The 10,498-nt window shown below is 45.4% G+C and overlaps 2 protein-coding genes across 2 annotated transcripts in view; both read right to left on the minus strand.

Annotated features, from left to right (window-relative positions):
* Slc25a16 (solute carrier family 25 (mitochondrial carrier), member 16) overlaps nt 1-4,519 on the minus strand; it is a 25,920-nt gene extending 21,401 nt beyond the window's left edge. The window contains exons 1-2 of the mRNA XM_013017103.1: nt 4,304-4,519; nt 401-493 (exon numbers count right to left, since the gene is read on the minus strand). Coding sequence (XP_012872557.1) covers nt 401-493; nt 4,304-4,424 — 214 coding nt within the window. The 5' untranslated portion in view covers nt 4,425-4,519. The remainder of the gene's footprint in view (nt 1-400; nt 494-4,303) is intronic.
* Nucleotides 4,424-10,498, minus strand: part of LOC105986242 (basic salivary proline-rich protein 3-like) — a 14,660-nt gene continuing 8,585 nt past the window's right edge. The window contains exon 5 of the mRNA XM_013017056.1: nt 4,424-4,714. Coding sequence (XP_012872510.1) covers nt 4,424-4,714 — 291 coding nt within the window. The remainder of the gene's footprint in view (nt 4,715-10,498) is intronic.

The following is a 10,498-nucleotide window of genomic DNA, read 5'->3' on the forward strand; positions in this document are numbered from 1 at the left end:
ATTGGCACACACACACACACACACACACACACGTTCTAAGCCAAATACTTACTGGTGGCTCACACCTGTAATCTTAATTACTCAGGAGTCTGAGACCGGAAAATTCAATTCAAAGCCAGCCCTGACAGCAAAGTCCACAAGACTCTTATCTCCAACTGACCACCAAAAAAAGCCAGAAGTGGAGCTGGCTCAAGTGGTAGGGCACTTAGCTTTGCAAAAAAAGTGTACCACAGCTCCTAGGGCCCTCAGTTCAAGCCCCAAGACTAGCACATACACACACAAATTTTAGCTCCAAAGTTTGGTTCCTTTTCGTGCCCTATCTACATTTCACAACTGAAAACTAAGGAAGTAGATGAATATTTTTTACATTCATGCTTATTTTTAACATCTATTAACTCACCTAAATGTTTGTAATGGTGATTGTGAGCTTGCAATAAAACTTTTACTCGGTCCAAAGGAGCAACAGTTGTTTTGGCACAGCATCCAGCAATACCTTAAAAAATGTTTAGAAGGTCAGAAAGAAACAGCATTTCATTGAGGGAGATAATTTCTTTAGTCAGTAAAAACGCCAATCTTTAACTTGGCCTCTTTGGGTGGAATTGCCCCATATCAGAGATATTTGGACAACTGGCTCCCGTTCCCTGTAATTTTATAATTGAGCATGTCAGACTTAAAAAATTCTAGGAGAAGCCAGGCACTGGTGGCTCACGCCTATAATCCTAGCTACTCTAGAGGCTGAGATCTGAGGATCACGGAACAAAGCCAGCCTGGGCAGGAAAGTTGGCGAGACTCTTATCTCCAATAAACCACTAGAAAACCAGAAGTGGACCCTGTGGCTCAGCAGCAGATTGCTCACCTTGAGCTGAAGAGGTGAGGGACAGCGCCCAGGCCCAGAGTTCAAGCCCCAGGACTGACAAAAAAAAAAAAAAAATCCTAGGAGAACAAAGCAGTCCCTAGTACCTGATGAACACAAGTAATTTTGCTAATACGTGGAGATAGAGCCCAAGATATTATTTGCAGAACTGTTTGAAATGATCACCTTTTCTTCTGGATGACTTTCTCACTTGAAACAATCAACTTTTAACCACAAAATTCTTCATTCATTTATGCATTCGGTAAATATGTATTTGGCCCATAACACATACTGCTGGCAACAGATGTGGATAAAAGCAGAGCAAAGTGCTTCCATGGGCTTTACTTAAATGTTTGAATATGATATCTATACATAAGTTTCCATACTAGAATTTTTCTATCTGAACTAATGGAAATAACAACCTTGACGATCAAAACTGAAGCTAAACTACAAATATGGCTATGCATGATTTTATATTATGCTGTATTGTCTTGTTAGTCATGTACAACTGTATACGTTAACCATATAATGAAAGTAGTTTTTTATCCCTTTGTATAACCATTTAAATATTAAAAAAAAAACAAAACAGGAGATGGTGGCTCACACCTGTAATCCTAGATATACAAACTGAGATTTGAGGATATGGGTTAGAAGTCCAAGGACTCTTACCTCCAATTAATCAACAAAAATCCAAAAGTGGAGCTGTGGCTCAAGTGATTAGAGCTCTAGCCTTGGGCAAAAAAAGCTCAGGGGCACAGCCCCACAGCCTGAGTGAAAGCCCAGGACCAACACAAGCCCTGTCACATCATGTCTTTGCTTCTGAAAATCTACAATTGTTCTCCACTTCACTCCAAGTCTTATAACTCTTTACCAGTCCTTACTTTTTTTTTTTTTGCCAGCCCTTACTTTTTGCCTCTTATCATTTGCCTAACTTCCTTCCCTAAAAAAACCATCACCTATCTTCAGCCTTAGTCCTTGAAGCAACTGTTGCAATAGACTAGGCCCCCACTGACTTCGTAACCTTTGCTTTAGCTTCTCCTTCTTTAGATATGAACTTGCTATACTTCCTAATTCCTTTAATCTCCTCAGTCTAGTGTGTAGCTGTGTGCCAGCAGTCTCAGCTACACAGAAGCAGAAGAACTGACAGTTCTTTGATAACAGCCTGAGCAAGATAACAAGATCCCAAACCCAAAGTAGAGGAAGTGGGTGTATGAAGACACCTGCCTATAATCCACACTTGGAATCTGAAGCCTACACAGAAAGACCCAGTCTCCCCTCCCCTCCCCCCCAAAAACACTCAGAAATTAGCTGAGTCCTATTCTCTCAATGATAAAGACTAACCACAACCATCCTAGCTGACCCTGCATATTTTCCACTTCTTTATTTCCTGCCTCAGTCTCCTTTGCATTCATCACCTTCAAATATATGATAAAGTTACTTTCTCTTTTTGTTTATTTTCTTTATTCCCCATAGTGCCTCATTCAGGAGGAAACACAGCAAGGGTAAAGTGCCTGGTTTTGTTCTCTTGTGTATAAAAGCAGGTAGAGCTGGCACTCATAGCCTCCACTGTTAATAAATGAATATACTTTTTTAGTTTGTTTTGTCAGTCATGGGGCTTGAACTCTGGGCCTGGTCTCTGTCCCTCAGCTCTTCAGCTCAAGGCAAGCACTTGAGCCACAGTGCCATTTCTGGTTTTCTGGTGGTTTACTGGAGATAAGAGTCTCAAAGAGGGCTGGGAAGGTGGCTCAGTGGTAGAGCGCTTGCCTTGCATGCCTGAGGCCCTGGGTTCGATTCCTCAGCACCACATAAGCAAAAAGAAAAAAGCCGGAAGTGGCGCTGTGGCTCAAGTGGTAGAGCGCTAGCCTTGAGCTGAAGAGCTGAGGGACAGCGCCCAGGCCCAGAGTTCAGGCCCCACAACAGGACACACACACACACACACACACACACACACAAGAGTCTCAAAGACTTTCCTGCCCAGGCTGGCTTTGAACCGCAATCCTCAGATCTCAGCATCTGGTTTAGCTAGGATTACAGGCCTAAACCACCAACGCCCGGCATTAAATGTACTTTTTGTTTTTTTGGGGGGGTATGTCGTGGGGCTTGAACTCTGGGGCACTATCCCTCAGCTCAAGGGAAGCACTCTACCATTGGAGCTACAGCGCCACTTCCTGTTTTCTGAGTGGTTTATTGGAGATGAGACTTATGGAGTTTCTGCCGAGGCTGGCTTTGAATCATGATCCTCAGAGCTCAACCTCCTGAGTAGCCAGAATTACAGGCATGAGCTACCGATTCCTGGCCTTGAATTTACTTTTATCAGCCAAAAACAAAATAATTAGGGGCTGGAAGGTGGCTCAGTGGTAGAGTGCTTGCCTTGCATGCATGAGGCCCTGGGTTCAATTCCTCAGCACCACATAAGCAGAAAAAGCTGGAAGTGGTGCTGTGGCTCAAGTGGTAGAGTGCTAGTCTTGAGCTGAAGAGCTGAGGGACAGCACCCAGGCCCAGAGTTAAGGCCCCACGACAGAACCAAAAAAAAATATATTAAATTCTTAATACTGCTATATTTTTCAGATACTATCTTTCAACAAGTCCTCAAACTACAAATATTTTTTGTTCCTAGCCTTTTGTAATTAAGTGTTGACAACCAAGAGAAACAACCATAGAAGGACAGAGATGAAAACATTTGTTTATAAGAACTCAAGAGAAGCCAGGCACAGGTGGCTCACGCCTGTAATCCTAGCTACTCAGGAAGCTGAGATCTGAGGATTGCAGTTCAAAGCCAGCTCAGGCAGGAAAGTCTGTGAGACTCTTATCTCCAATTAACCATCAAAAACCGGAAGTGGCGCTGTGGCTCAAATGGTAGAGGGCTAGCCTTGAGCTGACAGGGACAGCGTCCAGGCCCAGAGTTCAAGTCCCACGACCTACCAAAACAAAAAACAAGAGGAAATTTCGTTGAGACAAAGTGAACCTTTTGGCTTCACAGTCACAATAACAGGCCTTTTCAAGTAGCTCTGGCATCGTTTTTAGAGCGCCATGGAACCAGTTCTGGTTGCCTATAGTTTTACACAACTCCCAGTCATTTTTGGAAAGCTTACCACCACTTGTCACCCTTTGAGCAACATGCAACGCTACACTCAATCACCCTCGTTCTTTATTGAAGAAAGTGTATCACGTAAAGAATCCCCTTCTTCCATCCTGGCAAAACAGATGCCTCCTGGTTCAGTTCTAGCCCGTCCCCAGCCTCTCCCCCGGGGCCCAAGGCCCAACTCCCCGGGACCTGACTGTCACCACCAGTCGGGTACAGTAGAAAACAATAAGGAGCCAGCAGGGCGGAGAAGCGAGTCCAGTCCAAGACATCATCGGGGCCGCTGGCAGCCGCTGGCACCGGCCGGCACCGAGCCCGCCGGGGATCACGCCACCCAGCAGCGCCGGGTGCCGCCTGCAGACACCCACCTCCAGCCACGAAAGAGCGGAGCCAGTAGAAGTCTCGGCGAGCAGTGGGCCCTCCAGCCCCGGCTGCCGGCGGCACCGCGGGCGGAGAGTCGGCCGCTGCCAGGGCCGCTGCTGCAGCCATCAGGACCTGCCCACGTCGGGAGCTTCGGATGACAACTTACAAACCACAGGCCGGGGCCATGGCTGGTGCGGGCATTGACACTGGGGCCGGCCGCCGCGCGGGCGGGGCCAAGTGACTCGGACGCTGCCGCGCGGGATGATGACGTCGGGGGCCGGCCCGAGGAGGCGGGGCCAGAAGCAGAAGGGGGCGGCGCCCAGGCGCCTCAACCTGGTGCTGGTGACGTAAGGGGGCTGGCCAGGCCCTCCCGGTGTCCGCTGCGGGCTTTGCAGTTTGGCGCCTTTGTGATCAGGCTGGGGAGGGATAAGGTTTCTCCAGTCTCTTCGACACCTACTGCCGCTCGGTGATGCCCGTGGCTTTCGCCGGTAACCCCAACGACTCAGGAGGATCGCGGTTCAGAACCAGCCCGATTGACAAGTTCTATAGACTCTTACCTTCACTTAACCAGTACAAAGCCAGAGGTGCAAGTGTGGCTCAAGGGGTAAAGTGCCAGCCTTGAGCGAAGAAGCTCCAAGCTTCTTCAAGACCCTGAATTCAAAACAAAGACCAAATTGAAGATGTGGCTCAAGTGATAATGTGACAGCCTTGAGCATGAGGTTCTGGGTTCAAACCCTGGTACCGGCACACACACACACACTAACCCTAGAAATGGGTCAATTTCAAATGTTTCCTTCCCATTAAACTTTTATATCACTTTTACATTTCTTAAATTCTTCTCATACCAGATACAGGATTAATTAGCTGTGTAAAATTTCCAGTAACAGCCAGGAGTTGGTGACTCACGCCTGTAATCCTAGCTACTCAGGAGGCTGAGATCTGAAGATCGCGGTTCAAAGCCAGCCCGTGAGACTCCTATCTCCAATAAACCACCAGAAAACCGGAAGTGGCACTGTAGCTCCAGTGGTAGAGCGCTAGCCTTGAGCTGAAGAGCTGAGGGACAGCGCCCAGGCCCAGAGTTCAAGCCCCACGACCGTCCAAAAAAAAAATTTCCAGTAACAGCTGATCCTCAATTCCATTCTTCCCTCACTTCCCTAAGCTTCCACTCTACTATACCTTTGACTGAATTTGAACCCAGAATATTGCCTCCACCTCCTCCCTTAGTGCTTGGATTAGTCAAAAACCACCATGCCAGTATTTCTCTTTATATCTAAATGACACCAATTTTGGTTCATTATAGCCAAACTTAAATTTATTATTTTTTTCCAAGCATACTGTTTCCTTTTTGCAGTAAATAATAATTCTGTTTTCAGTCAATAAACTTTAATCCAAAATATTCAACCTGTTTTCTCCTGCCCTCTGCTGTCAGTTCTTAACATAACAGCTAAAGTAATCCTCATTCCTATAGAACCAGTTACTAAGAAGGCTGAGATCTGAGGATTTTCCAGCTGTGAAAGACAAATCCAAGCTTGGTGCTGGTGGCTCATGCCTGTAATCCTAGCTACTCAGGAGGCATCGCAGTTGAAAGCCAGCCCGGGGAAGAAAGTCCTTGAGACTCTCATCTCCCATAAACCACCAGAAAACTGCAAGTGGTGCTGTGGCTCAAGTTGTAAACTGCTCACCTTGAGCTGAAGAGGACAGGGACAGCACCCATGGCCAGAGTTCAAGCCCCATGACTGACAAAAAAAGAAAAAGAAACAGAAAGAAAGACAAATCCAAGAAACTACCTTCAATTAACCAACAAAAAGTCAGTAATGGAGGTGTGACTCAAGTAGTAGAGCCCCTTCTGTGAACAGAGCTTAGCAAGAATGTGAAACCAGGCTGGGAAGGTGGCTCAGTAGTAGAGTGCTTGCCTTGCATGCATGAGGCCCTGGGTTCAATTCCTCAGCACCACATAAGCAGAAAAAGCCAGAAGTGGAGCTGTGGCTCTAGTGGTAGAGTGCTAACCTTGAGCTGAAGAGCAGAGTGACAGTGCCTAGGCCCAGAATTCAAGCTCCACGACCAACAACAACAACAAAAAAAGCATGTGAAGACCTAAGTGTGAAGCTCCAGTAACAGCCACAATAAATAAATTAGATATAGGGCTGGGAAGGTGGCTCAGTGGTAGAGCGCTTGCCTTGCATGCATGAGACCCTGGGTTCGATTCCTCAGCACCATATAGGCAAAAAAAATAGATATAGATTACTGATAGGCACATAGATAATAGAAAGACAGATGATAAATAAAAAGCTGAAACAAGCTGGGTATCAAAGCTTCATGCTATAATCCTAGCTTCTCAGAAGGATGAGATCTGGGAATCCTGGTTCAAAGCCAGCCCAGGCAGAAAAGGCCCTGAGACTCTTATCTCCAATAAACTACTCAGAAAAGGGCCAGAAGTAGCACTATGGTTCAAGTGATAGAGCACTAGCCTAGAGCTTAGTGAATCCAGGGCTTCATCCATTCTAAGCAAGCACTCTACCACTAAGCCACATTCCCAGCCCACACCAGCAATTTTTATAGACACATTATATATATATATATATATATACATTAAATCTAAATGTTTGAATGTTTGTATCAATTTTCTCCCACAAGGATGTAAATTCCATAAGACAAGGATTATGTATTTGATAAAATGTGTTGTTTGACATCAGTATCAAATGGTAAATGGTAAGAAGCATAGTTAAAGACAATTTTTTACTTCTTTCCCTTTGTGAATAGCTAGAAACTAATACCTAGTGCTAAAGAACAAGCAACTAGCTGGAAATGAGTGACTCGTGTTTATAATCCTAGCCATTCAGGAGGCTGAGCTCTGAGGACTGAGTTTTGAAGTCAACTTGAACTTCCTGTTCAAGTCCTTATGGACTTTCCTAGTCCATAAGACTTCTATCTCCAATTTAACTACCAAGAAACAGGAAATGAAACTGTGACTCCGAGTGGTAGCCAGAATTGAGTAGAAAAAGCTAAGGGATAGAACTTAGGTCCGAGTTTAAGCTCAGTACTGGCACACACATTCACACACACACATTCTCACACTGGCACACACACAAACAGTAAAAAAGAATTATGGGCTGGGAATGTGGCTTAGTGGTAGAATGCTTGCCTAGCATGCTTGAAGCCTCAGGACCACATAAACAGAAAAAGCCGGAAGTGGCGCTGTGGCTCAAGGGGTAGAGTGCTAGCTCTGAGCAAAAGACTCTCAAGGCCAGAGCTCAGCACTGAGTTTGAGCCCCAGGACTGGTAAAATTTAAAAAATGATGATGATGATGATGATGATAATGATGATGTGTAATATTGGGAGCATAGATGGCTGACAGGGATTTAGCTCAGTAGTAGAGAGGTTACTAGCAAATAGAAGGACTTGGTTAAATTCCACCAAAATAATTGTGTGTGTGTGTGTGTGTTATGGGAAATGAGGGGTTTTTTTATTGTAAAGGTGATGTATAGCAGGATTACAGTTACATGTATAGCAGGATTACAGTTACATAAATCAGATAATGAGTACATTTCTTTACTTTTTAAGTTTATTTTAATTTTTGACAGTCCTGGGACTTGAACTCAGGGCCTGGACACTATCCCTAAGCTTCCTTTGCTCAAGGCTAGCACTCTACCACTTGAGCCACAGCACAACTTCTGACTTTTTCTGCTCATGAGAAATCAAACCCAGGGCTTCATGCATGCTTGGCAAGCACTGTACCACTAAGCCACATTCCCAGGCGATTATATTTCTTTTTGAACAGAGTTGCTATCACCCCCTCCCTCATTTTCTCCGTTTTTTCCTTCCGGAACCCCCTCTTCCTAAATTGGGGAGATTTAAATGTCTGTTTGTTTATTCTGCCACATTCCCACCCTTAAAGTCCTATTTTTCAAAGCTCTATAAATCATTTGTGTGTATATACGTGCCTGTCCTGGGGCTTGAACTCAGGCTCGGGTGTTGTCCCTTAGCTTTTTTGTTCAAGTCTCCTGCTGTATCACTTGAGTCATAAATCTGTTTCTGGTTTATTGGTGCTTTATTAGAGATAAGAATCTCAGGCTAGCTGGGCCCCAGTGGCTCACTCCTGTAATCCTAGCTACTCAGGAGGCTGAGATCTGAGGATCTTGGTTCAAAGCTAGCCTAGGCAGGAAAGTCAGTGAAACTCTTATCTCCAATAAAGGACCAGAAAACCGGAAGTGGCCCTGTAGCTCAAGTGGTAGAGCACTAGGCTTGAGCTGAAGAGCTGAGGGACAGCGCCCAGGCCCAGAGTTCAAGCCCCACGACCGACAAAAAAAAAAAAAAGAAATATTAGTGGAACTTTAGATGGAGATAAAGACCTATAAAAAGCAAGGACTTTGCTGCCCAGGTTGGCTTTGTAACTTGAGCCCCAGATCTCAGCCTCCTGAGTAGCTTGGGTTATAGCTAGCCATAAGCACCTGGCTCTAAGAGCAATTTACCTGTAAATAAGAGATTTCCTGGGGGCTGGGAATGTGGCTTAGTGGTAGAGTGCTTGCCTAGCATGCATAGAGCCCTGGGTTCAATTCCTCAGTACCACATAAATAGAAAAAGCTGGAAGGCCTGGGAAGGTGGCTCAGTGGTAGAGTGCTTGCCTTGTGTGCATGAGGCCCTGGGTTCGATTCCTCAGCACCACATAAGCAGAAAAAGCCAGAGGTGGCACTGTGGCTCAAGTGGTAGAGTGGTAGCCTTGAGCTGAAGAGCTGAGGCCCAGAGTTCAAGCCCCATGACCAAAAAAAAAAAAAAATCTGCCTGTGCAGGAAAGTCTGTGAGACTCTTATCTAGAAAACCACCAGAAAACTGGTAGTGGTGCTGTGGCTCAAGTGGTAGAGTGGTAGCCTTGAGCTGAAGAGCTGAGGCCCAGAGTTCAAGCCCCATGACCAAAAAAAAAAAAAAATCTGCCTGTGCAGGAAAGTCTGTGAGACTCTTATCTAGAAAACCACCAGAAAACTGGTAGTGGTGCTGTGGCTCAAGTGGTAGAGAGCTAGCCTTGAGCATAGAGAGGCTCAGGGACAGAGCCCAGGCCCTAAGCTCAAACCCCAGGACTGGCAAAAGAGAGAGAGAGAGGGGAGGAGAAAGGGAGATTTCCTGGGTCTTAGAAAGAGATAAACTTGGAAGTTTGAGCCATTTAAGTTGCAACTGAAGCCATGTTTATTTGCAGAACATTGAATAATGTACAAAGGTGACTCTCAGGCTGGAGCTCATGACTAGCATTCATGAAGCCCTGAGTTCAATCCCCAGCATCACAGAACATTTCCTAGGCTAGACATGCAGGGAATGTCAACACTGGGAGTATAATGCACTGTAACTTGAGCTCTAGGACAGAATCCCAACTCCAAAGGTTTCATGTGTCTGGTTGGGCCACTCAGCCCAATGTTCAAAATAGCTCCTCCAGGGAAAGGAAAACAGTTCGCCCAGCCTTCCATGTATAGATATGCAGTCTGGGTTTTAAATAGAAGAATTAAGGAAGTGAGGTTGCATAATTATTATACGTTCTGGGTCATAGGTGAGGTCTGGTGTCTCATCTCAGTATTGGTCAGGCAAGCCTTGCTCCAATGAGAAAGTCCATGTTACTTTGGAGGAGGATGGGGAGCTTCAATTCCTGACACAAGATATTTAGCTTTTATCTATTATTTCTGCTCTTCCTCAATTCTGAGGTGAATGCTAGGTGACTGCAGGAAAATAGACAGGCTTCTCAAGCTTTTCTCTTGTTGGGGATTTTTGGTTTTTATTTTTGTTTTTTTTTTTGTTGGTCATGGGGCTTGAACTTTAGGCCTGGGAGCTGTCCCTGTACTCTTCAACTCAAGGTTAGTGCTCTACCACTTGAGCCACAGCACCACTTCTAGTTTTCTAGTGGTTTATTCGAGATAAGGGTCTCGCAGACTTTCCTGCGCAGGCTGGCTTTGAACCCCAATCCTCAGATCTCAGCCTCCAGAGTAACTAGGATTACAGGCTTGAGCCACCAGCGCCCCGCTTTTATCTTGTTTTTAACTATCTTTGGGTTTATTCTGGCCCAAGTGACAAATCAGTTGTTTTTGTTTGTTTGTTTTAGCAAAATTAGCTTTTAAGTATCTATAAGCAAAAAGAAAAAAGCCGGAAGTGGCACTGTGGCTCAAGTGGTAGAGTGCTAGCCTTGAGCTGAAGAGCTGAGGGACAGTGCCCAGGCCCAGAG

The sequence above is a fragment of the Dipodomys ordii genome, unplaced genomic scaffold, assembly GCF_000151885.1.
Source record: "Dipodomys ordii isolate 6190 unplaced genomic scaffold, Dord_2.0 Scaffold34, whole genome shotgun sequence".
Classification (NCBI taxonomy): Eukaryota; Metazoa; Chordata; class Mammalia; order Rodentia; family Heteromyidae; genus Dipodomys; species Dipodomys ordii.